The sequence below is a fragment of the Jaculus jaculus genome, chromosome 5 (assembly GCF_020740685.1).
Source record: "Jaculus jaculus isolate mJacJac1 chromosome 5, mJacJac1.mat.Y.cur, whole genome shotgun sequence".
In the NCBI taxonomy this organism is placed as follows: Eukaryota; Metazoa; Chordata; class Mammalia; order Rodentia; family Dipodidae; genus Jaculus; species Jaculus jaculus.
This window is the reverse complement of record NC_059106.1, coordinates 165,159,761-165,185,601: the sequence shown is the minus strand read 5'-3', so window position 1 is coordinate 165,185,601 and position 25,841 is coordinate 165,159,761. Positions and strand designations below refer to the sequence as shown.

Sequence of the window (25,841 nt, the reverse complement as noted above, 5' to 3'; positions counted from 1 at the left end):
GAGCAGCATTTCAAAACTTTCTGATGCAAGGTCATGGCATGGCCCTGGGTGTCCTGCCAGGGCCTGGGGTTTGGACATGAGGAGATCAGTTTGTGCAAAGTGGGTGCTTATTTTCATCCACTGTTTTATTTGTTTATTTATTTATTTGAGAGAGAAAGGGGCAGACACAGAAAGACTGAGTGACGGGCGTGCCAGGTCTGCCACTGCAAATGAACTCCAGACACATGTGCCGCTTTGTGCACCTGGATTTTACATGGGCACTGAGGAATTGACTCTGGGCCATCAGGCTTTATAAGCAAGTGCCTTTAACCACTGACCCTTCATTATTATTATTATTTTGGTTTTTCGAGGTAGGGTCTCACTGTGGTCCAGATTGATCTGGAATTAACTGTGTATTCTCAGGGTGGCCTCGAACTCATGGCAATCCTCCTACCTCTGCCTCCCAAGCACTGGGATTAAACACGTATGCCACCACGCCTGGCACTCATTTATTTATTTATTTTTATTTTTATTTTTTTAAAATTATTTATTTTTTTATTTGAGAGCAACAGACACAGAGAGAAAGACAGATAGAGGGAGAGAGAGAGAATGGGCGTGCCAGGGCTTCCAGCCTCTGCAAACGAACTCCAGACGCGTGCGCCCCCTTGTGCATCTGGCTAACGTGGGACCTGGGGAACCGAGCCTCGAACCGGGGTCCTTTAGGCTTCACAGGCAAGCGCTTAACCGCTAAGCCATCTCTCCAGCCCATTTATTTATTTATTTTTAAACCAGCTTTCGTGAGATAATTCACCTTGCATGGCAGCCACTGCAAGAATTGCCATCACCTCTGAGAACCCCCAAATCCTCCCAGCCCTTCCTTCAAGCTTCAGCAGTCACATGTCCCCTCTTTCTTTGGGTTTCTACCTGGACATCTCCTACGCGTGGAGTCATGTAGTTTGTGGGTCTCTTGTGTCTGGCTCTTTGGCTCTGCCTCATGTCCACAAGGTGTGTCCATTTACCTGCGCGTGTCGGAGCTTCGTTCCCACTCGTGGCTGCGTGGCCACGTCACGGCATCATCTGGCCGAGCCATGTTTTCAGCCGTTGTAAAGAGTGCCAGCCACAAGCTTGTGTCTGAGGAGAGCCCCTTGCAGTTCTTTGGCATAAAGAGCCATTTTTTTTTTTTTAAATTTATTTATTTGAGAGCGACAGACACAGAGAGAAAGACAGATAGAGGGAGAGAGAGAGGATGGGCGCGCCAGGGCTTCCAGCCTCTGCAAACGAACTCCAGACGCGTGCGCCCCCTTGTGCATCTGGCTAACGTGGGACCTGGGGAACCGAGCCTCGAACCGGGGTCCTTAGGCTTCACAGGCAAGCGCTTAACTGCTACGCCATCTCTCCAGCCCAAGAGCCATTTTTTAGTAGGGAAACAAACAGGTTCCTGGCTCTGTTTCGTGTGTGGTCAGGGCCGTGGGTACAGTAAGACCTGTTGCTGCCACCTCTGGTGCTTGATGCCTGCGGGGCGGGGCGGGCTCAGGAGATGGCACCGTGGTGTGAGGCTCACGGAGAATCTCGCTCCTCCTGCAGTTCGCCTCTACGGACCGAACTTCATCCTCCAGGTTTACTCATCTCAGAGGAAGTCCTGGCACCCCGTGTGCCAAGACGACTGGACTGAGAGCTACGGGAGGGCAGCGTGCCAGGACATGGGCTATAAGTGAGTACGGTGCCCTTGGGAGGGGAGGTAGCGCTCTCGTATCACAGGGACAGAGAGCCAAGACCGAAGAGAGGCTGTCCCTCTGCCGCCTTTCACGTGCTGGCGCCTGATGCTGGACACGCTCGTCACCTTGCAGTCCCAGCGCTGGGAGACAGAGACAGGAGCTCGCTGGTTAGGCAGCGTAGCCAAATTGGTGACCTTTAGACCAATTAGAGGCTCTGTCTCCAAAAAAAGTAGATAGATAGTGGGCTGGAGAGATGCTTAGTGGTTAAGGCGCTTGCCTGTGAAGCCGAAGGACCCATGTTCTACTCCAGGCCCCACATAAGCCAGACACACAAAGGTGAGGCAAGCACAAGGTCGTAAATGCCCACTAGGTGGCGCAAGCGTCTGGAGTTCAGTTACAGTGACTGAGGCCCTGCAGTGCCAATTCTCTCTCTGTCTCTCTAAAATAAAAAAACAAAATTAAGGATTTTTTTTTTAAAAGGTAGACGGGCTGAGACATGACACCCAACACAACACATGCATGCACACACACACGCCTGCACACCCGTGTGCACTCAAAGAAGTTCCTTTCTGCACAAAGCCATGAGGCATAGTGGGAAGGGCTAGGAAGGAATGTCCCCGGCCAGGAATTCCTGGTCAGGGGCTCTGCAGCATTGCCCCAGGGTCTTCTGCTATAGCAGCACTCCTGAGGCTGCTTCATTTGTAAGGAAGCGGGGTTCATTTTAGAGTGCAGTCATGAAGGCTGAGAGACCCGAGATTGTATACTGCCTTCTGGCTGGGGACCTGCGACGTGTTGTTTCATGGCTGACAGAGCTGGAGAGCAAACGTGGTGGGAGTGAGATCGAGAGAGGGGGAAAGTATTGAAACTGCTTACTTTAGAGCAATCCACCCTCAAGAGAATTAACCCATCCTTATAAAATGGCATTGACCCCTTCATGAGGGCAGAGCCTCCACAACCCAGGTGTCTCTTAGAGAACCCCCCTCCCCCACCTCCCAACACTGCTGAATTGGAGGCCTCTCAGCCTGGTTTGGAGGAGACAAACTCCATTCTAACCACAGTACTCATGAGGACCTGGCCCTTGGGTGTGAGGAAAGAGTCAGTCACATTATTATTATTATTGTTGTTTGGGGTTTTTTGAGGTAGGGTCTCACTCTAGCCCAGGCTGACCTGGAATTCACTCTGTAGTCTCAGGGTGGCCTCAAACTCACAATGGTCCTCCTACCTCTGCCTCCCGGGATTAAAGGCGTGCGCCACCACGCCCGGCTGAGTCACATTTTTTTTAATCTCTTCCGTGGGGTGTCAACGTAAGAGTTTATGCAGCATCAGGGGCTCTGTACATCAGTTTTCAAGGTGCATTAATACGTGATAACAAATGTGGGCACGTTAGCTAGTAAGACACTTCAGAATGCCACCCTGTCATACAGAGTTGAGTGATGCTGATGAACCCAGAGGAACTGAATTCTGGTACATCTTAATGTCTACGTTTTATCAGATTCTGCGTGGCCATGCACACATGGCCATGGAGGACTTCAACCCCGCACCTGCAACTTCTGGGTTGGACAGTGGCCATAACAGCTGGGGTTTTGTTTTTCCAGAGTACCCTCTTATTGTCCCCAACGTCCCAAAGCAGCTTTCTGACGTCACATCCATCTGTGCATGCGTACGTCTGAACTATTATTTTCAGTAAAATTCCCTTTTCTTTTCTTTTTAAGGAGCAGTTTTTATTCTAGCCAAGGAATAGCAGATGACAGCGGGGCCACGAGTTTCATGAAGCTGAACGTGAGCGCGGGCAGCACAGATCTCTACAAGAAACTGTTCCACAGGTGCCCGCGGCGTCTTTCTCTCGCAGGCTTTGGTGGGAGAAGGCCCTGGAGGTGCGAGGGCTGCGGGCATCCAGGAGCCGCGGCGCAGGGGCATCGCGCCCAGCTGCTGGGCTCATTTTGGGAAATCAGCTGAGGCCTCTTCGCCACTTTGGTTGCGGCCCTCACTGCTGGTCCTTCTGTTGGTAACAAGAAAGCGCAAGACTGAGGTTTTCTTTGTTTTCCTTTTTGAACTGCAGGCACTGGCAAAGGTGCCTACTTAGTAAGGGTGTGTGTTGGTAAGCTTTTCATTTCTAGAACAAAATGCCTGTGGGAAGGCTACTTCGTTTTATTTATTAGAGAGAGAGAGAGAAGGAGAGAAAGGGCACACCAGGGCCCCCAGCCACTGCAAACTCCAGATGCATGCACCACCTTGTGCATCTGGCTTTACGTGGGTACTAAGGGAATCGAACCTTGGTCCTTAGGCTTTGCAGGCAAGTGCATTAACCGCTGAGCCATCTCTCCAGCCTGGAAGGCTACTTTGTAAAGAAGTGGTTTGTTTTGGCTCACAGTTCTGAAGATACAAGTGTCATGGAGAAACTTCTAGCAACATCACAGAGTGGCAAGAATCCCAGGCCTCGTATAGTATCTCTGTCCACCGGGATTCGGTCACAGAGTCTTCCCCTCGTGAACGTAATCTAGTTGCTTCACAAAGCCCTCTCCCTTAAACCTTCACTCTCAGTGCCATGAGCACATGACTTTGGGGATCATGCTTGGGTATGAATTTGGCATGTGGAACGATAGGAACACAGAGCGATATGGCTCCGGGAATCGGTATCTCGGGGTCTCTACTAGGGTGACCGGCTATCCTATTTGCTGGGGACTTTGTGTTTCCCAAGGAGGCCCCAACTCATGACTAATGGTGCGAGAGGATGCTACGGGAGGGCGGGACATCACTGCGCTGGGTCCCAGGCGTGAATGGCTAGCTCCGTGTAATAACCATTTCCTGTTCCCAAGTTTGACTTGTGACCCAGAGTAGGTGACAATGTGTCCAGGGCCAGATGTTAAGTGGAGCCGCAGGTCACATGGCTAAGTGGCTGCCCTGGCTGGGAGGCTGGGTTGGCAGCGGGGGGGCTGGGGGTGGGAAATGGCTGCTTGGGCTACCATCTCGTTTCGCTCATGAACGCCTGCAGGACCATCACTCTTCTGGATGCTTCTGATGTGAGAGACAAAAGATTCGACCCCCCCCCCACCCCACCAGGTCCCTGGAGGTCCTCCCCAGGAGGCCTAGCCTTCCCCTCTGAGTGGGAGAGGGAACATTTAAATTAGCCTTCCCTGGTGGCCACTGGCCAAGGCGTCCTGCAGTAGACTAGCTGTCCCTGGGAATGTGGCAGGGCTGGCCTGGTCAGAGGGCGGTGGTTGGCCAGGTGTTCTGCCCAGACAGCAGAGCTCACCGCGGCTGGCACGGCTCTTGGTTGAGTGCTCAGTGGTTCTTTGTTCTACATGAGGAACTCAGGGAGCAACTTCCCCCCCCCCCCCGCTGCAAAAAAGAGAGAACGAGAGAGTATGAAAGTTGTCAAGCAGGAGAAGGGGGGGAGCAAGCTGCCAGCCCTTGGCATGTTGGGAACCCGTGAGGCGGCCTGTGAGTTGGAGGAACAAAGAGAAGGTCATTGCTTTTAGCCCAGGGCCTCTTAAACTCTTCCCTCTTCCCCTACACAATGCTAGGTATATAGGTGTATGAAAATGGTATACAAATTAAACATTCACCAATGATAAGCCATAAGGAAATTTATTTGGGGCTGGAGGCATGACTCAGCAGTTCAGTTGCTTGCTTGCGATGCCTGGAGGCATGACTCAGCAGTTCAGTTGCTTGCTTGCAATGCCTGACAGCCCAGGTCTGAGACCCCAGTACCCGAGTAAACCAGATGCACAAAGTGGCTCGTATACCTGGAGTTCATTTGCAGCAGCAAGAGGCCCTGGAGGGCCTATTCTCTCTCTGCTTCTCTTTTCTTGCAAATAAATAATTTGTTTTTAAAGAAAAGAAATTGATGAGTTTATTTTAAAGCAAATTTTTGGTATACATATAATTTGATAATTTACTAACATCGAAAGCAAATTTGCATACTCATGAGATGAATGCGCTTGTCTGTCTAACGCAGTGCGACCCAAACGTGTACTAAGGTGAGACTTAAATGCTGAGGAGTCACGGTAGGAAAGTATTGAAGTTCTTTTTTCATCATTAAGCCACGTTGTTTCTATAAGGGTAGAAAACTTTGTGTACACAGTATAAACACTGCAGCTGGGCTGGAGAGATGGCTCAGTGCTCGAGGCGTTTGCCTGCGAAGCCTGAGGACCCATGCTCGACTCTCCAGATCCCACATAAGCCAGACGCACAAAGGTGAGGCAAGCGCAATGTCTCACATGCCCACTGGGTGGCGCCAGCATCTGGAGTTGGATTGCAGTGGCTGAAGCACTGGCGCGCCAATTCTGTCTCCCCAACCCCTCTGTCTTCTCTCTCTCTCTAAAATAAAATAAAAGAAAAAGAAAAGAAAACAAAAAACACCACTGCAGCTCATCACATAGTCTCCAATCCCGGCTGTGGCATTTAAGAAGCCTTTGTTGGGCACGTGACCGCATGCTCAGTGCAGAGTCCATTCTGTGTGTTCAGGCCGAGGCTGCTGTGAAGACACACGAAACAACGTGGGCGCTCTAGCACCCCAGAAACACCTCACATTCACTGCACATTTGGTTTTGAGTTAATTTTTGGCTAATTCACTTTCAGAGACCTTCTACCGTTGCCAAGCTTTTCATGACCCTCATCTTCAGCTACACACCCTCACGTGGGGTTGTGACCCACCAGATAGCATGTGCCACCTGCCTGTAGGGCATGGCAGTGGGGTGGGGACACTGGAATTGCCCGGTGATGTGAGCATCTCCAGGCATGACCCTTGCCAGGCTGGCCCGCCTAGTCAAGACATTTTCAGATGCTGTGGGTGCTTGGTGGCCCCGGCTGCTCGGTGATATCCTCATTGGCCCCAGGAGTCTCAAAAAATGTCCCTTTTGGGCTGGAGAAATGGCTTAGCGGCTAAGGCGTTTGTCTGCAAAACCAAAGGACCCCAGTTCCATTCCCCAGGACCTACGTGAGCCAGATACACAAGGTGGCGCGTGCGTCTGGAGTTCGTTTGCAGTGTCTGGAGGCCCTGGTGTGCCCATTCTCTCTTTCTTTCTCTCAGTCTCTCTGTCCCTCAAATAAATAAAATATATTAAAGAAAAGCAAAAAAAAAAAAAAAAAAAGTTTAATGTCCTTTTGACAGCAGCATGCTTCTCCTGGGAGTTTTTTAGTGCCCCACAGCCAACAAGCCAAAGATGAACCCCATGGCCTGCAGGGTGACTGCAGAGGGACTTCCGGGGAGCTGGTGCAGGCTCAAAGGAGCTGGACCTTGCTCTGGAAAGGACACTAGCAGGAAGTGGGGCCCTCTGTGCTGGGCTCCCCTGTGTTCCAGGTAGTAGTTGGCTTAAAGCTGGCTAACACTGTGATTGGTCAAGATGCACCGATGCCGTGAGGTACCAGGACATGTTAGTTTATTTGGTTGTAGGACAAGGCCCTGTTCAGCGTGTTCATATGTGATTGTGGGGTGGGCTGGGGGTGTGTCTGGCTCCATCTCTGTGCAAGCGGCCTAATCCGTTATCATTTATGCCCGGTGGAAACGTGTATGTCCCACAGAGCGCAAGCTCGCGGCCAGTACCAAGTCCGCTCTGGGTCTCAGCCTGTGTTCTCCTCAGAGCCTTGGGGACACTCCTGACAGGGACTGAGCGCACTCATTTTCCTTTTCATTCAACCTAGGGAGTCTGACTCCCAACTGAGGAGCTGTTTTCTCTTCCTGGGCCGAGTGGCAGTTATATCGTCTTCTGTGTCATAGATGTTCACCATTGTGTGGAACCAGAAGTTCCAAACTGCTTCCTCACAGTGTTAGTGGATGCCTCCTCCTCCTCCTCCTCCTCCTCCTCCTCCTTCTCCTACTTCTTCCTTCCTCCTCCTCCTTCTCCTTCTTCCTCCTTCTCCTTCTTCTTTTTTTTTTTGAGACAGGATCTTGCAATGCAGCCCAGGTTGGCTTCAAACTGATGAGCCTTCCAAGTGTTGGAATTCCAGGCGTGTGTCATGACGCGCAGTTTTAGAGGAGGGTTTAAATGACAAGGCTGCAGCAAAAGCTTATGTCATTGGTGTTTATCCTCTGCAGCCTCGGAGTGGCACCTCAGACTGAACTCTTTGTGCCTGTGATGCTTGTGACAGGAAGTCTTTCAGATTTCATAGTTAAAAAACTTACACTTGAGACGTTGGGACTGATACCCAAATCTAAACATAAACTTCATTTTATGTTTCCTATATACACACACCCTGAAGATAATTTCAAAAGCTGTGTCTTGCATACTGACATCTTGACTGTGATCCTTTCATGAAGCTAGGTGTGAAATTTTCCACCCAGGCATTCAGGTTTGGGAATATTTCAGTACAGGGATGCTTAACCTATGTCCTTATCTTAATTCTTTTTTTAAAAAAATTAATGAATTAGTCAATCTATTTATTTATTTGCAAGCATAGAAAGATATAGAAGAAAGAGACAAAGTGGGGCGGGGGAGAGAATTGGCACACCAGGGCATCTAGCTGCTGCAAATGAACTCCAGATGCATGTACCACTTTGTGCATCTGGCCTTATGTGACCACTGGGGAATCAAACTTGGGTCACTAGGCTTTGCAGGCAAGCACCTTAACCACTGAGCCATCTCTCCAGCCCTTAGTGTTCTTGTGGGAGGAGAAGCAGGGACGTTAAGAAACTTGCCTAAGGTCACACGGATGGGACTTGAACCTGCTACTTGACTTGGTCCACTGTTTGCCACTGCCCTCCAGTGTAGGTCTGTCACCTTTTAAAGTCATCAGTTGTGAACCCTTCCCCCCTGGGGGACAGGAGAGCGAACACTGGGAGGAGCCGCTCCTTTCTACATGTTTGCTACCAGATGTCTTTTCATTGGCTGCTGGTGACAAGAGCTTCCCTTTTCTTTTCAGCGACGCTTGTTCCTCTGGCCTGGTGGTTTCTCTGCGCTGTATAGGTAAGGGCTTCCTGATGTTTCTTTCCGTGTTTCTGACTAGGAACCAATCAATGGCTTTAGGAAATCATCTCTTGGTCTTTGGGAAGGGAGGGCATGGGGAACCAGCAGGGATGCCCACACCCAGATCTTGCAGTTTATACTTTAGTACCCATGGTGGGTATGTGATATCCTGAAATTGATAGGCGATCGATCAGTGGGGACACACAGCTGCTGGGACTCCCGAGGAGAGATCCTGGAGCCAAGTGTGTCCTTCTCTCTTCCTGGGGGCTGTGCAGTGGTTCTGATGGACTTGTTTCTGTGAGGGCGTTGACCGTGTCTGCAGCATGGGTGACTGGCCGGCTCCTCCATCTGGAAGCTCACCTCTTTGCCCAAGAGCCCAGGCTAGCAGGCTTGCAGCTGTTCTCAGTCTCCCCTAGGGCCCCAGTGGCTGTTGCATGACCAGGAGAGCACCTGCTATACCCCTGTCCACTCCCTGAGCGTCAAGCCACACACACAGGAAGACCCACGGAGGGCATGCTCACAGAAGTCCTGCCTCACGCCCCAGGCTGTGCTGGGGTGCAGCAAACACCGGGCTGGCCACTAGCCCGGAGAGCCCCCAGCTCCACTCCTCATGTGCCCTTGGCTCTGGGCAGTAGAGAATTTGCTCCCTGCCTGTGAAGCTTCTAGAACCCCTCACCAGGCTGTCAGAGACTGCTTACTCTGGAGAGGATCTCTTGCCCAAGTTGGGGAACAAGTGGTTGTCAGAGGACCCCGGCTCTCTTCATCCTGGGGGGCTGAGTGCAGCGCACCCGGACGGGCCCCGTGCTCCTTACGCCCACTCAGCCTCCACTCATCTCCTTAGCATCTCACCTCCTGAGTCAGCCCTCACTGTCCCATTTCCCCGCATTCACCTCCTCGCTAATCTCCTTCCTCCTTACCTTATCACCACTCTTTACTCACTCACCTCCTTCCTACCTCACTGAACACACGCAGTCCTCACTCCCCTCACTCATTTCACACACCTCCCCATCCACTTCCTTGCCACACACACCTCCTCACTCACCTCCTCACACTCCTCACTAGCCCTTCTCACTCACTGCCTCTCTAACTTCACTTATTCATCTCATATAACCTCCTCACTCAGCTCACTCACCTCCCCTCCTCCTCACACACCTCATCACTCAACTCTCTCACCTCTTACTCAGTGCACTCATCTCCTCCCTCACTTGCTCACTCACAGGCTCACCTGTCTTTCTTTTCTTTGTTCAGAAGTCTTGGGGGGCTCTGAACATGTCAGTTTTCATGACGCTCAGGACCACCCAGGACTTCCCCATTCCTGAGTATCAGGAGACACCCACAAAACCACTGGCATTACCCAATGAATGATGCCCAAGTGCTGCAGCCTGGGAAAAAGTGTTCCTGAAGGGCCTGACAGAGGCCCCACTTTATCTTATTCCGATCCTCAATGGTAGGGACTGAGGGGCATCGATGGTCATACCACATGTGCCTCTGCCTGGTGATCAGGATAGGCAGCTGTGTGGCACATCTTGCAGAGGGCATTGTGGCAGCCCAGGGAGCTTTTGCTCCACTCACTGCCAACTGGCATGTGCTTGTCGCCCTCAGAGTGTGGGGTCCCCTCGAGTCGCCAGAGCAGGATCGTGGGTGGATCTAGCGCTGCCCCGGGGGACTGGCCGTGGCAGGTCAGCCTGCATGTCCAGGGTGTTCACGTCTGCGGAGGCTCCATCATCACCCCTGAGTGGATCGTGACAGCTGCCCACTGCGTGGAAGAGTAAGTTTGTGCCGGCCGCCTTCCTTAGGACCTTAGTCCTCTCTCTCTTCCCAGTGGGTTGGTGAGGTGGAGCCACACGATCAGCTCAGGACCAGACCTCTGGATTTGGGGCGTGGCTTTGTTGCCATGTGACCCACACCCAGTCCCTAGCTGTGGGGAGCGCTGGTGCCCTGCGCATAATGGGGAGAACAGCGGTGCTGGGCAAGCGTATGGGGCAGCATGTGGAGCGCATGTCCTTACCCACCCCTCTGTCTGGGGCAGCGTGGGACGAGCAGAGAGATCGGGAACCTCTGCTCCGCTGTCTTCTCAGCTCTGTCTACAAGCTGTCTCGGCATCTCGTCTCTCCTGGATGCTCAGGACAGAGCCCATCCGACACGCTCATCATGATCACTGACCTCCCCCTGCCCCAGTAGAAGGCTCTCCGGGTGTCCGTCTAGATGTCCTGGGTCATAGCAGTGCTTTTCAGATGGGCAGGGAGGGGTGAGGGGAGCCCTTCTTTTTCCCTCCTTCCCTTCCTCTCTCCTTTCTCTCCGTCCCTCCCTCCCTTGCCGGGTAGCACAGGCTAGCCTCAAGCTCAGGATCCTGTGCCTCAGCCGATTAGTCTTGGGGTTACTGTGTCCGCACCTGGCTCTTCCAGAGACCGCGCAAGCTTAGGGAAGCCGCTGGACCCTGAACTGCTCCCTCCTTCCCTTCACGTCCTAGATTCTGGGAGCTGGGTAAAGGGACTATCATTCTAGGTGTTAGACTGAAAGTGTGTCCATCAGCACGCATTTATGAAGCACTTACTGTATACTGGGACATGCTCTGGCATGTCCAGTTTTGGCAGAAATGGGGCTTGCAACCTCAGGGAAGAAGGCAGACCCCCATCTGTGGCCGGAACATAAGGAGCAGGGATGTGGTGTGCTGGAAGAGTGGGAGTGGGGGGGGGGAGGCCAAGGGAAGCCCCGGGGCCCCTGCGGCACCGTCTCGCTCTGCGATCTGGAGTTTCATCTCCCGGGCTTGGCCTGTGGAATTCAAAGAGAGTCGAGGGAACGTGTCACGCCTGTGGTCCTCAGGTGCCGCGTGTTGTCCCTCTGCTTCCCAGACCCCTCAGCAGCCCTCGCTACTGGACAGCGTTTGTGGGGATTTTGAGGCAGTCTTTCATGTTTTATGGAGATGGACACCGGGTGCAAAAAGTGATTTCCCACCCCAATTATGACTCCAAGACCAAGAACAATGACATCGCCCTCATGAAGCTGCAGGCGCCGCTGACGTTCAATGGTATGTGAGGCCCAGAGGACACGCTGTTGGGCATGCCGGGGTCTCTAGCCCTGCAAGAGAACTCCAGATACACGCGCTACCTTTGTGCATCTGGCTTTGCTTGGGCACTGGGGAAATGAATCCCCTGTCGTTGGCCTTTGCAAGCAAGCCCCTGGACCACTGAGCCATCTCTCCAGCCCGGAAAGCAAGATATTTAAAAATGGAAAATTTAAACAAAGAGTTTTCCCTAGCTTCTTATTGGCCACTGTTGTAGTCCATGCAAGAGTCTGGAATGTTCCATCCCTGGGTGGGTATGGATGAAACAAACCCCAATGCCTCATGAAGTGTCTGTATTCAAGTTTGGGCTGTTACTCACACACGGGACGGCTGGTCCGTGAGCGATATGGCACTCAGCAAGCCCAGGTCGGCCTCTTGGCTTTTCGGCCACTGTCGCTGCTGGTTTTTACACCTGGTCTCCTGGAGGTGTCCATTGTATGTTTTAGGAGCAGAGTTGGCACAGGACTCAATCTAGAAAGTGGAAAGTGTCCAGAGGAACTGTCTTGCATGTGAGGAAGCAGGGCCTGCCACGGTGGGAGTGAGAATGCCAAGACATGGGTGGCACGTTTCTGGGAGGAGTCCGTGAGACACGTGTATTGGAGCGCACAGGGCAAGCCAGCTGTGACCCTTACCAGTGCCATTCGAGATTGAACTGGCTTATGCTTTTTAAATTTTATTTTATTTTTGGTAAATATTTGAGAGAGAAAGGGGGAATTGGCGTGTCAGGACCTCAACCACTGAAAACCGAACTCCAGACTTTTGCACTACCTAGTGGGCATGTGTGACCTTGCGTGTGCCTCACCTTTGTGTGTCTGGCTTCTGTGGGATCTGGAGAATCAGACATTGGTCCTTAGGCTTTGCAGGCAAGTGCCTTAACCTCTAAGCCATCTCCCCAGCCCTTTTTTGGTTTTTCTTATTTATTTATTTATTTATTTATTTATTTATTTATTTATTTATTTGAGAAAGAGAGAGAGGTAGATAGAGAAAGAGAGAATGGGTGCACCAGGGCCTCCAGCCACTGCAAACAAACTCCAGACACATGATCCGCCTTATGCATCTGGCTTACATGGGTACTGGGGAATCAAACCTGGGTCCTTAAGCTTCAGAGGTAAGCACTTTAACCATTAAGCCATCTTTCTGGCCCTTATTTTTATCTATTTATTTGAGAAAGAGACAGAGAGAGAGAGAGAAAGAGGCAGAAAGTATATGGATGCACCAGGGCTTCCTCTCACCATGAACTCCAGATCCATGTGCCACTTTGTGCATCTGGCTTTATGTTTGTACTAGAGAAGCGAACCTGGGCTGTCAGACTTTGCAAGCAAGCGCCTTAAGTACTGAGCCATCTCTCTAGCCTCACTTTTTTTTTTTTTTCTGAACAGACATAGTGAAGCCCGTGTGTCTTCCCAACCCAGGCATGATGCTGGACCCCGAGCAACAGTGCTGGATTTCTGGGTGGGGGGCCACCCACGAGAAAGGTGAGGCTTTAGGGCATGTAGGATGGGGCGCTGGCTTCATTCAGCATTGGGAGAACCAGGTTTGGATCTCAGTTCTGCTATTCAATGGCTAATGACTTTGGGCAATTCACCTGGCCCATTGATTTGGTCCTACCTAGCACACCAGGAGACCAGGAGAGGGCTTGGTGTTAGGGTGGACGGAAGGAGGATGGGAGAGGAGGTTCTGATCATCTGGATGCTGTGTGAGTGAGTTGATCTCAGGGAAGGCACCCACTGTTATGTGCAAACAGCTGTTTGATGCCTTTGTCCCTAGGGAAGACCTCAGATGTGCTGAATGCGGCCATGGTGCCCCTGATTGAGCCCTCAAAATGTAACAGTAAATATGTCTACAACAACCTCGTCACACCAGCCATGATCTGTGCTGGCTACTTGCAGGGGACTGTTGATTCCTGCCAGGTAATCACAAGGTTATTACTATTATTATCTCTGTGTGTGTGTGTGTGTGTGTGTGTGTGTGTGTGTGTGTGTACGTGTGTGTGTAAGTGCAGGCACACACATACCATGGTATACTGTAGGGGTCCAAGGACACTTTGGGGATTGGTCCTCGCCTTCCAACTTACTTCAGGCAGGATCTCTTGGTCACCAGTGCATATGCCAGGGTGGCTGGCCCACAAGCCTCCAGGGAGTCTCCTGTGGGTGTTCTGGGAGCACAGACACTTGCCACTGCCCCCTGCTTTTGTGTGGGTTCAAGGAATATGAACTCGGACCTCAGGTCCTTAGGCTTGCGTAGAAAGCACTTTTCCCCGTTAAGCCTTCTCCCTGTTCCCTATCCCAAAGACAAGCTTGTATTCAGCGTCAGGGTGTATAACTCCCACTGAGCTCCCGTGACAGGTGGAGCTCTGATGCGGCCAGGGATGCCTCCTTGGGGACAGGAACCCCGTTGGGGTAAGTTGTCGGGAGCTACGGCCACTAACTGTGAGTGCCTCCGCGGCAGACCCAGGTGCTGCTCGCCCGTCCCACACACCACAGCTTCCCAGAGAAGCTTTTGTCTGGTACAAGTGTCTGTAGCAGAAGTTAAATTTTCTGATCACCTTAAACCGTGAGCAACAGTGCACTTGGCAGAGGCTGGTTGCCATAGACCGCGTCTCCGCAATCAGTGATTGCTCCTGGGTTGGTGTGTGTGTGTGTGTGTGTGTGTGTGTGTGTGTGTCCCACATATGCCCCATCTGACGGGTGTGTGGCAGCTGGCAGGTTGCAACGAGCCTTTCTCTTTTCTGTAACTGGTTTTGTTCTCTAGGGCGACAGTGGAGGGCCACTGGTCACTTTGAAGAACCGCGTCTGGTGGCTGATTGGGGACACGAGCTGGGGATCGGGCTGCGCCAAGGCTTACAGGCCTGGAGTATACGGAAACGTGACAGTATTTACAGACTGGATCTATCGGCAGATGAGGGTAACTTTCCGGCCTCCAATGGCAGGAAGCTGATGTTGTCGTGGCTGGGAGATGTCCTCGTGACCTTTCACCCTCCTGTGCTCTTCTTCTCCCCCAGGACCCACCCCTCCCACCCTCTTCCGGCAGTCCCCACCCTTAAGCTGCCACCTACCCCTTTGGTACCACTGTCCTCCCAGGACTCCCATTCTCCCAACTGGCCTCCCTGTGTGGTTCTTTCTATTTTTTATTTTTATTTTTTATTTTTTTTTTTTTCTGTGTGGTTCTTTTTTAAAATTTTTTATTTATATGTAAGAGAGAAAGAGGCAGAGAGAGACATAGAAAGAGAGGGAAAGAATGGGCGGGCCAGGGCCTTCAGCTGCTACAAACTCCAGAAGCATGCACCACCTTGTGCATCTGGTTTATGTGGGTCCTGGGGAATCGAACCTGGATCCTTTAGCTTTGCAGGCTAGTGCCTTAACTGCTAAGCCATCCCTCTAGCCCTACCATTTTTTTTTTTTTTTAATTTTAGAGTGGGAGAGAGAGAGAGAGAGAGAGAGAGACAGACAGACAGACCACTGGGGCACCAGAGCCTCAGCCAACTGCAATCAAACTCCAGGTGCTTGCGCCACCTAGTGGGCATGTGCAACCTTGCACTTGCCTTATCTCTGCATCTGGCTAATGTGGAATCTGGAGAGTAGAGCAAGGGTCCTTAGGCTTAGCAGGCAAGCACCTTAACTGCTAAGCCATCTCTCCAGTGCCCCCTGTGTGGTTCTTGCTGGTACTGACAGTGGAGCTGAGCTCCCTGTCAGGATCCTCCTAGGTTCTGCTCCCTACTTTAGTGTAGGTCTGAAGAGCAAGATTTCATAGCTCAGGTGTCCAGTGTGGGCAGAGAATAGAGGGAGGAGTTAGGATGGGGGTCTCTCCCCATAGGGGGCTCTTGAGGAACATTAAGGCAGCCTCCATGCTCAGGGTATAAAGGGGTGTCTTGGGATCTCAAGTCCCCACTCTGGTGCCCAGAGGGCTGCATAGAGAGGAAGGGATCCAGGGCCCGTTATTCCGCCTGTGTGGCTCTTACCAATCTGTTGGAGCCTTGGCCTTAGGGTGAGAGCCGCATTGTGTACCTCAGGGCCAGACCGGAGGTTTTCTCGTATCCAACCACGTCCAGGTTTGCGGAAGTGCATGCCTGACTGTCTCCTCTCACCTCTCCTGGTGTCTGGCCATTGGTGTAGCGCTAAGAGCGTGGGCATTGTCACAAGGCCTGACCATGTCCAGTCAAATGACACCTGGGCCCAGGACTGCCACATCATCTTGCGGCATGGGCGGGGAGCCTCACTGGCAGAGGCAGGGCTGGAAACAGATAAGCAGGATTATCCTGGAAGGGAGGAAAAGGAGGAAGCCTGAGGCAGGCTGTGGGCAGGGTTGTGGTAGAGAGAGCTGACCAACAGGTGTGTTGAGTCCTCAACATACAATTATTCATTGTGGCCTCAAGGGAAGAGAGTGCCGAGTGGCCAGGGACACTGTGGCTAGGAAGTGAAGGCTCCCAACAGTAACACCCCGAGGTGGACAGTGGTCTCAGTCTACCGTGGCCGTTCTCTGACTGTAGCCCTGAGCTCACGCTGCATGAGGACTGGTCCCGTGGTCTGGAAGCCTGTGCTCAGTTTTGAGTCGCTCACGTCACCCCAGAGAAGAAAACGAGTGTGTGTCACCTTTGTCTCAGGAGAGTAACGCCACCTCTTTCCTGTTTGAACAGGCGAACAGCTAATCCGCGTGGACTTTGTCCCTGACATCTTTTGTCCTGGACAGACATCCTTCCGCAAGAAAACCGAGGGACCGGTGTTTAATTCTGTGTACACAATGTCCCTTTTGAGATGCCTCAAAGGTCCTTTCATTTTTAGTAAACGGTGACTTGTCTGAATGAGCTGCCGCTGGAGTGGCCTCATTTAGAAGGTGCGATTGAGCCCTGCTGCATTCAGGCACACAGGGCCAATCCCCATCGGGCCTTCTTTCTGAACCCATGTTTGGGACCTTTGTGGAGGAACAGAGACTATGACCTGAGCAGTCAGAGGTCCTGGAACGAGTGTGGTGGGGACGCCAGTCAGGGACACCTTGTGGGAGAGCCAACTGCCATCTGTGGCTGGGGTCTGCATATGCAATTTGTGCTGGTCATATGTCAGTGCTTTACTTACAGCCCAGCTGGACACTGGCTGGAAACGAAGGGCCTAGCCACTCAGGGTGGTGATGCAACACTTGCTTTGGAGGGCAGCAGAAGCCTTCCTCTTCGGGAGTTGATAGCCCAGGCAAAAAGCCCCCAGAGCAGGAAGCGTCTGCCAGCTTGCTCACCCCAGCCACTGCTCCCTTGGGTGGGCTCCCCACAAGGCCACCCAGCCTCACTCCCGGCTCCTCCCAGCCCCTCAGCCTGCACCTGTCTTTGGGCCTGGCAAGCTGCTGGAGGCTCGATAGGATCACATGGAGGCTGAGTCCCACCGGGGTCAGGGCCACACAGTTCCCGACGTCCTGTTTCTGAGTCACGGTTCCTCCTCTTACTACCTCTGTGCTCCTGGAACCCCGGCTTGGAAGCCGCTCTGGAGTTCACGTGCGTTTGGACTTTGTGATCGTCTGTGCCAAGTGTACCCAGCAGACACTGGGTCTTCTCTTCCACGGTGGCCGGCTTGTTCTGCAGAGGACTGGGGGCGGGGAAAGGAAAAGTTCCCAGCTTGCAACAAAGATGACATTGGGGGGTGTGGTCATGACATCTCCTCTGACCCTGTGATTCCCCAGGGGTGTCACGCTTGGCTTGTATTCCCAAGCATGACGTGTGTGGTGCCTTACCTCTGGCACAACGCCACAACTCTGCCTCCTTCCCGGTACGCGGGTCCTCAGAGGGCAGTGGGTGGAAATGCCCCTCACAGCGGAGGCTCACTTCCCACTGCTGGATGCTCCCTGCACATCCTCCATGTGTTTGAGTCGGCTCCCAGGGTCCATGTGTGAGCCTCTTGTGACAACAGCCTCTCCTCAGGGCTCTGGGGCTTAATGTCTGCTCTGAGCTGTACCATTCTTGTGAAAGATTAAAAAAAATAATAATAAAGTATGTCATTTTTCCAAAGAGCACTGAGTGTGCAGCTGTACCCGGCTGGCAGGGCCGGACTGCAGCTCCTAGTAGAGCGACGGTGTCAGGGCTGCTGCCAGCACGGGGCAAGGAGGGGCCCTCAAAGCAGGCAGGCCCTGGCTGGCCTCTGGGGCTCGGGAAACACAACTCTCCCGTGACTCCTGGAGGGGAGCCCCCCCGCTCCCACTTCCCTCAGGGTCAGACTGTGGGGACCGCCGTGCCCACCTCTCCACCTAGCCTCCTCCCCATCTTTTCTTCCCAACTAACTTTGAGCCCGCACTTGCCCCCCAATCCTGGCAACAGGCAGCGCTAGCTTGTCACACGAGACCCTTAGTGCGAAGGACACACTTCCAGGGGCTCGTGCCATAAGGCTTCTTGTCAAAGTCCTCGCTTGCTCATGGTGGCCCACACACCACCTGCCCTGCTGTTGGGATCATGGGCAGGGGAGAGGCGGGTGGGTTCCTGCGTGGGAATTGGAAGCCTCTTTACTCCGTGGCCTTTCTCAGAGTGTGTGTTTTTCTGCCCGGCCATCGGATTTGATAATGCCATTGGACCACATCCACCAGCAGCCCATCCTAGTTCGGTCTGAACAGAGTGTCTCTAGCGTGTTTCTCTTAGAACCGTCTAGTTTCTTCAGCTGAGTGCATGCCACAGCCCACGGCGATGCGCGATGGCAAAGTAATAAAAATGTACACAAAGGACACCGAAACCGCTATGGGTAGGGTACACATCAGTGTGCGCTGGGCGACAAACAGCGCCACCTGCTGGCCTCCACGGAGCGTACCAGATGCCCCCCTCTGCACCCCACGCACGTTCACACAAGGCGCTTCCAGTTCACTTGGGGCTGGCTAAGTGACGAGAAATTGGGAATGGGGAGGGGTATTGTTGCCCCAAAGTAATGAGCAAGGCAGCTGACATGTTTGCAGGCACCTCATTACCGGGACAAAGCAACTGACCAAAAGCAGCTAATGGGAGGAACATGATTTTATTTTGGCTTACAGTCTCAGGGGGAAGCTCCATGAATGGCAGGCGAAAGGATGGCATGAGCAGAGAGAGACTGGACATTGCCTCTGCCACAGCAGGTGGACAACAGTAGCAGGAGAGTCAACCAAACTCTAGCAAAGGGGGAGCTGGCTACAACACCCCTGAGCCCACCCCCAATGACACACTTCCTCCAGCCAGGCTCCAATGCCCAAATTGCCATCAGAACCCTTGAGTCTATGGGGGACACCTGATTCAAAATACCACAGCGCTCTTCTATTTTGTAAGTTGAAAACGGATTTCTTTAGAGCGTTGCTTTGCCCTCTCACCACTCTCGCTCCCCTTGGAAGGTGCAGCCAGAAACACGCCAGGAGAAACGTGCTGCTGCGTGTGCATTTCCACGCTGGTCAATATCACTGCCAATCTAAGCATAAGTCAGCCCGGGAAGCTTATTTTCGCGAGGCTCAGAACTGGTGACTACTTCTCACGGCTGGGTGAGTAGCCGAATCCAGCCTTCGAACGAGTGTGCTTCTGGCTGAGTTTGCAGGGACAGTGCTGTCCCAAGCTCAGGTCTCTGGGCTGTACCTGCCCTGGTAGGGGCTCCATGCTGGCCACAGTGCAGAGAGGAAGCTACTGTGTGGCATGATGTGTGGCCCGAGCTCACAGCTGCATCTGGTGGGGTTCGGTCTGGAGACAAAGGGCTACTTGGAAAAGTTCCCCCATGTAACCACTGGCTCATATAAAACGTGTCAGCCCTTAGGCAAGACACACTCCGTGACCAAGGAGACATGCCACATCACTGATGGCCCCTGCCAGACTGAAGAGTAGGACCTTATCCCTTGAAGGAGAAACAACGCCTGGGCTGTGCCCCACTTAGGGCTCATTGCCACCTGGCGCAGGGCTTACGATACGGATCAGCGCCCTTCCTGAGATCAAGCCTGCTGGGGGGAGAGGTCTGCCGGCTGGCTGGTGGCACTTGTCTGTTTCTTTGCTTGAAGGGGACGTGGAGAGGCAGACGTGGCCCAGCGCAGAGAAGCACACTTTTGGAGCAGGGCTCATGCGCAGTGTGGCTTAAGGCGCCCGTGGCTCACTAGCCCCTGTGTTCTGGACAATCAGGCATTCTGCTTGTCTGCTCAAGTCTCCCAGGGCCTTTTCTGGGGTTCACTGAGCCACAAATCTTCCCAGAGTGAGACTCCAGGAGGAGACTGGAGGTTCTAGAGTGGGTCAGTGCAGGTGTAAGACAGCCGCAGAACTGGCCTGATCCCATCCTTCCCAGAGCTGGAGTCACACAGAGGGGTCTCTGGGGCTCTCGGAACATGGGGTGACACGCACTTCTCCCTTGGATGACCAGGTTGGGGATCCCCAGACACTTGTTCTTGATGGCCCAAAGGAACACCTAATAGGTTCACCCCAGATAAACTCGCTTCTCTGTGCCACAGACTGTGGTCTCCCCTCCTCTCTAGGTATCTCCAGGAAACGCATGGAGCAGAACAGGTTCTATACAACACGTGCATGATTCTGACCCTGTGTTGGCCCCACAGCATCTGATGTCTCTGGAAGATGGAGTGTGGTTGGGACTGGTCAGGGGAGGAACCTCGGGAGCTTCCACAGGAGGCATCAGACAGCACCCAGGACGGTGGTAGTGAAGCCAAGCTGTTTTGTCTACTGGAGGAACACACATCAGGGCCAAGTTAGGGAAGCTCTCACTGGCTGCCAATATTATTCTCCCAGAATTCTTGGTGTAGGCCTCAAGCCCTTTAAAGCTCAAGTTCATAGCCTGCCTTTGGGATATCAAGCATCTCTGAGACCACCTGCAAGCCCCACAGTCAGCCCCTGGAGAGGCTAATTGGTACCATCTAGACCTAGCTATTGACTTGGGACTAGGGCAGTGACCGCTGCCTTCCCCACATGCCTCTTGTAAGCATTTTCTGGAACTTCCATCACATGAAGGTCATAGAGTGCGCTGTGGTTTGAATGTGAAATGTCCCTCACAGGCTCATGTGTGAACACTTGGTGCCTAGCTGATGGCACTCTGTGAAGGTTGTGGAACCTTCAGGAAGTGAAGTCTTGCTGGAGGAAGGGACTCACTGGGACCCCAACTTGAGGTTTTATAGCCCAGCCCCACTTTCTGTTCACTAATTTTTTTTCTTTTCTAGGTAGGGTCTCTCTCTGGTCCAGGCTGACCTGGAATTAATTATGTACTCTCAGGGTGACCTTGAACTCATAGAAATCCTCCTACCTCTGCCTCCCGAGTGCTGGGATTAAAGGTGTGCGCCACCATGCCCAGCTCTAATTTTTATTTTATTTTATTTTTTAGAGAGAGCAAGAGAGAGACAGAGAGAGAATTGGCACATCACACCTAGTGGGCATGTGAGACCTTGTGCTTGCCTCACCTTTGTGCATCTAGCTTACATGGGATCTGGAGAGTCCAACTTGGGTCCTTAGGCTTCTGTGGCTGGGGTCTGCATATGCAATTTGTCAGGCAAGTGCCTTAACCGCTAAGCTATCTCTCCAGTCTCCTGTTCCTTGATTTCTGACTATGCATGCAATGTGACCAGCCACCTCTGTTCCTGTCACTAAGCTTTCCCCACCATGATGGGATGTCCCCCCTGAAACTGTAAGATAAAATTAAACCATCCTCCCTTAGGCTGCTTCTTATCAGCTTCTGGTCACAGCAATGAGAAAGTGACTGATAGTCCCAAGGGCCAGAAGAGGTGTGGGAATGGGATCTGCGTGGGAGGGAATAAAGGCTCTGGTCCAGTCCTTTCACTATGATTCACTGTATAGTCTCAGGGTGATCTTGAACTCATGGTGTTCCTCCTACCTCTGCCTCCCATGTGCTGGGATTAAAGGAGTGTGCCACCATGCCTAGCCCTCCCCTTGGGTCCAGAATATTTGTGTCCTGTTTGGTCTCTGATATTCCTGATGTTCCAGCTCTCCCTCTGGAGGACATGGTATCAGGGCATCTAGTGCTCATCTGACCTCTGAAAATGTCCTATGCCTTGTCCCCAAGGTCTCCTAGCTTTAGAGGGAGGAAGGCACCTGGCCACAGTGTGCATTTGGAGTTGGGTCATGGAAGAGTCAGTGTGCAGGAGTGGCTCGCATCTGTCCATCTCTCTACCAGGGGGGCTCTCCTGGGAGACAGCTGAGCTCTCCCGCTTCTCTCTGCCACCCTTGGCTGTTCTGGGCACTCACAGCCTCCTGCAGCCTCCTCTCCACTGGGATTCACGTTGCCTCCCTATTATGCCAGTGTCTAGAGCATGACTAATAGTAAGTCCTCACTGGACAAAGGGTGCATGGCTACCATGCTGCTTGTCTTTGGAAGCTTACTCCCCTTCCACACAACCCCCAGCAAACAGCTGGATCCTTCTATGGCCCTCTCCCCACCCTCCAGGGAGGATGGCTTTAGCGACCACCCTTGCTCTCCCTACAGTCCTGCCAAGACCCTCCCCCAATACGAGAAGCATCCTGCGGGGCTTATTCGGAATGGGAGATACACAGATCCCATGAGCCTTCCTTCCAGAGCCTAGTTCCTGGGAGCGTTACCTGCCTTCGGGGTTGAGTTCCTTGTCTTCTAGTCAAATGACAAATGCCAAGCAAGAACAAGTGAAAACATTTTATTAAAAGTGAAAGGAAGCCGAGTGTGGTGGTGCACACCTTTAATCGCAGCACTTGGGAGACAGAGGTTATGAGGATTGCAGTGAGTTCAAGGCCACCCCGAGACTACATAGTGAATTCCAGGTCAGTCTGGGCTAGAGTGAGACCCTACCTTGGAAAAAAAGAAAAAAAAAAAAAAGTGAAAGGAAAGGAAAGCTTCTCGTGATGGAGAGGAGTCCTGAAAAGTGGGTGCCCAGCGAGCATTCTGGAAAACGTATTTATGAGGAAGTTTGACTGGTCCCTCCCTGCATGTGTGTAAATTAAGTATTGAGTTAGAGTGAGCTTTATTGGTTAATCTGAAATGTATATAGAAGACCTTAATTGGCAGGTGGGTCAGAAAAAGTCCATCTGCAGGGGAAAAAAAACCCTCCTCCCAAAAAATTTCAAGAAGGAAGCAGGAAGTAGGAAGAGGAGGGTGCTCACAATCGCTGCGTGGATGAGTCAGGGTTCACTCTCATCTTACAAGGGCAGGTTGATGTCGATGTTCTTTGGGGCCCACGCGCCTGCCTACAGAAAAAGAGCACGCTTTGCTCCTCAGCTCCATCAAGTAGGCGTGAAACAGCCAGGGCTCTGGTGCCGCGTGGCCTCACGACAGAGAGAAGGTCCTGGGTGCACAGTGCACAGGGTCAAGCCGCTGTCCCATCAGGAAGGCGGCCTCCTCCAGCTGTGTACCACCTGTGCTTCAAGGGGCCACACCTCTTAGGCCAGAGCCCCTTTGTCCTCTGTTCCTTGGGGTAAGCAGAGAGCTGGCCTCCTCAGTTTGACTAGTACACATCAGCATTGGCTAAGCAGGAAGGGAGAACGGGGCAGCTATGGGGAAGGGCGTGTCTTTCTCCGTGGGGACAGCCTGTGGATCAATGGGATGGAAAGTGTGATTAGCCAGTGAATTTGCCCAGCTGGCGTCGAGCCTGGGTCAGCCGTGCCAGCCGCTCTTTGAGGAACATTCTCTTCTCCCTGGTGTCGCTGCGCTCCAGGAGGAGCTGGCTGCAGGCGTCCGTGTCCTGCAGGAGCTGGAGCATGCTCTTCTGCAACCGCTCCCCGAACGTCTGCAGGACGAAGTGCTGGATGATCAGGGGGATGTGGCTGGAGATGCGGCTGTGGACTTCCTGGAAGAGGTCACAGAAGGGTTGAGGGAGAAGTGCACGGGGACTCTGGGCTCACCATGGAGAGAGACACCGGCAGGTGCGTGGTCCTGGCGTGATCTCAGCCCCGCGGTGTCCTGGCAGAGTACCACTGAAGTAGGATTCAGGGCTCATTCTGACCACTCAGTGGAAAGGGGGTACACCGTGCTCCGACAGCGCCCATGGACGCACTCAATGCAAACTCCATCTCCAAATGACCGTCCTGTCTACTGAGAAGTTCACCTTGTTCCTTCAAGTCTCAAGCTACTTAGCATCAGGAGGGAAGGGATATCTGGAGCCACAGAAGGTACCCCAAGTTAGTTGCCTGAAGAGAGTCTGTTTTTACCTTCTCCATCCTGGCCCCCAGACTCCACCCCATCAGCCTACTCTCCCTGTCCTGAGGACTGACCTCTCACTGAAATGACCTGCGCTGGTGCTTCCATAAGCTTTATGCCTTTGTGGGACTCAGTTTACTTCTGTGGGATATAAGGATACTATAGGCACAGGCCTCTGGGGATGATTAAGGGGATTCAAGGTGCCCCAAGACAAGTAGTGCAGGAGGAAACCAGGCTGGTGGTGAGCACCTGATGACAGCTTGGTGACAGTGAGATGTAGCAGAGCATCAGCTATGAGTTCTAGGACCTGAGCCAACCAGCGTGCGGCCTAGCCGCCCTACGGTGATGGAAGAAAGAAGGGAAGGGCAGAGACAGACGGCCAAGAGACGTGAAGCTTCAGACACCAGGCCTGGGGGCCCCACACAAGAGCAGGACCACAGTGAAGAGGAAGGAAGGAAGGAAGGAAGGGCTGGACATCTGCAGGCACAGAACTCTGATTCAAGCTACAGAACAGAGGCCCTCGAGGGCATTATGAAGAGAAGAAAGCCAGGGATGAAGTCCAAATGCTCTGTGATTCCACTTGTGCAAGGTCCTGAGAGCTGTCAAGTTCAGAGACACGCACAGTCGAAAGGTGGGTGGCCTCACAGGACAGGCATGGAACCATCTGGAAGTGAGACCAGGCAGCACGCACACTCACTCCCTGGTTAAGTCGCAACAGGTTGGAGCTCTCGTGAGCCCGCACCGCGTCACCCCAGGACCAGGCACAAGACCAGGGCGGGGCTGCTGCCAGCTTGGTGAAGCACAGGGCAGGTGGAGACTGGCTCCCATCAGTCATTCTGTGCCTGGCACGCTGAGTCTATGAACAGGCACCTGGCACCCTGAGGCAGCAGGCACTGTGGCGGTAGGCGCGAGGAAACAGTGTGGCACCTCTCTGCCCATCATCAGCTCCGCTTTCCTGCCTGCCACCCTGGAGCTATGGCACGCTGAATTAAAGCCTTGTCGCTCCAAGCGTGCTCTCCCTCCAGGAGCACGGGCCTGCCCTGCCCGCCCTCCAGACACGCGCACGCCACGCTTGCCACCCACAGGAGTATGGCTGGCCACAAGCCCGGGGTGTGGTCCCGGCCACATGAACTGAGAACGGGGCTCTGGGTGCCTGGGAGTTGCTATGGCTTCCCCCCATCTGGACACGTTCGAGTCTCCAAGGGTCTGGTTGAGCCGGACCTGCTGCGCCCAGGTTACTGGACATTCTGCCCGGCGTCTGAGCAGGTGTCGGGAGCTGATTTCCAACAGGGGAGCGCCAGGGCGCCCAGCCCCGCCGAGACGGCCTCTGCCCGAGGGGAAAGCTGAGGGTCAGAGAGGCTGCATGCCAGCCCGTCAAGGCCACGTGGCAGTGGCTCCAAGGCACCGTCTGTGTGAGGGGGAGCCACCTCCCGGAAGCTCCCTGGGGGCTGAAGGATGGAGCTGGCAGAGCCTTACAGGCTCCGCACCTCTCCAGAGAGGCCTATGGGAGGAACGGAGGTGACCCAGCACCCCGATACTGAGAGGTTTTCACATTTACCTCATAGTAAGCATTCAAGTGCTGTAAGATTTCAGGCATGGACAAGTCCTCAGTCTGGAATTGATGGTTGGATTTTCTTGACTGGTTACTGTTCTTTTCCTGTTCTTCCTTCTCTCTGACCTTCTGCAAGGCTTTCCTGTACACTTGGTCCTCACAGTAGACGATCTGCTCCATCTGGAAGTGAAGCCGGATCGACTTCTCCGCTTCCATCTCTAGTTCTAAGCGAATGTCTTCAATTTTGGACTGTGCAGAGAGACAGAGACGTGCACGCGTGCGCTCAGGACGCCTGCTCCAGGGAGAACATGGAGCCCCTGGTGCCTTTGCAAGCGCTGGGCCACTAGGCAGGAACAGAAGAAGCTGATCGCTGGGAGCAGCCTGTGCACCAGCCTGCTTGGCCTGTCCACTCAGGGGTCCTGTTGCCTGAGGAGGGCAACTCGGTGAACCCCAGGCCACAATGAGAGCAGATGTCACCCAGGGCCAGGCACTTGCATGGATTCTCCTAGCCACAGCCCATCACCCCTCTTTGATCCCCTAGGG

The 25,841-nt window shown here is 53.1% G+C and overlaps 2 protein-coding genes across 7 annotated transcripts in view; one reads left to right on the top strand and one right to left on the bottom strand.

Annotated features, from left to right (window-relative positions):
* The window catches only part of Tmprss2 (transmembrane serine protease 2), a 48,116-nt gene extending 30,465 nt beyond the window's left edge, over window positions 1–17,651 (top strand). For all 4 annotated transcript variants that reach the window (XM_045151075.1, XM_045151076.1, XM_045151078.1 and 1 more), the window contains exons 6-14: window positions 1,564–1,690; window positions 3,407–3,517; window positions 8,556–8,599; window positions 10,202–10,367; window positions 11,452–11,627; window positions 13,043–13,138; window positions 13,431–13,573; window positions 14,415–14,567; window positions 16,297–17,651. In XM_045151075.1, coding sequence (XP_045007010.1) covers window positions 1,564–1,690; window positions 3,407–3,517; window positions 8,556–8,599; window positions 10,202–10,367; window positions 11,452–11,627; window positions 13,043–13,138; window positions 13,431–13,573; window positions 14,415–14,567; window positions 16,297–16,308 — 1,028 coding nt within the window. In that variant the 3' untranslated portion in view covers window positions 16,309–17,651. The remainder of the gene's footprint in view (window positions 1–1,563; window positions 1,691–3,406; window positions 3,518–8,555; window positions 8,600–10,201; window positions 10,368–11,451; window positions 11,628–13,042; window positions 13,139–13,430; window positions 13,574–14,414; window positions 14,568–16,296) is intronic.
* A 4,763-nt stretch (window positions 17,652–22,414) lies between these two features.
* Window positions 22,415–25,841, bottom strand: part of LOC101612640 (interferon-induced GTP-binding protein Mx2) — a 29,806-nt gene continuing 26,379 nt past the window's right edge. For all 3 annotated transcript variants that reach the window (XM_045150588.1, XM_045150587.1, XM_045150590.1), the window contains exons 14-15: window positions 25,305–25,547; window positions 22,415–23,396 (exon numbers count right to left, since the gene is read on the bottom strand). In XM_045150588.1, the coding sequence (XP_045006523.1) occupies window positions 23,166–23,396; window positions 25,305–25,547 (474 nt within the window). In that variant the 3' untranslated portion in view covers window positions 22,415–23,165. The remainder of the gene's footprint in view (window positions 23,397–25,304; window positions 25,548–25,841) is intronic.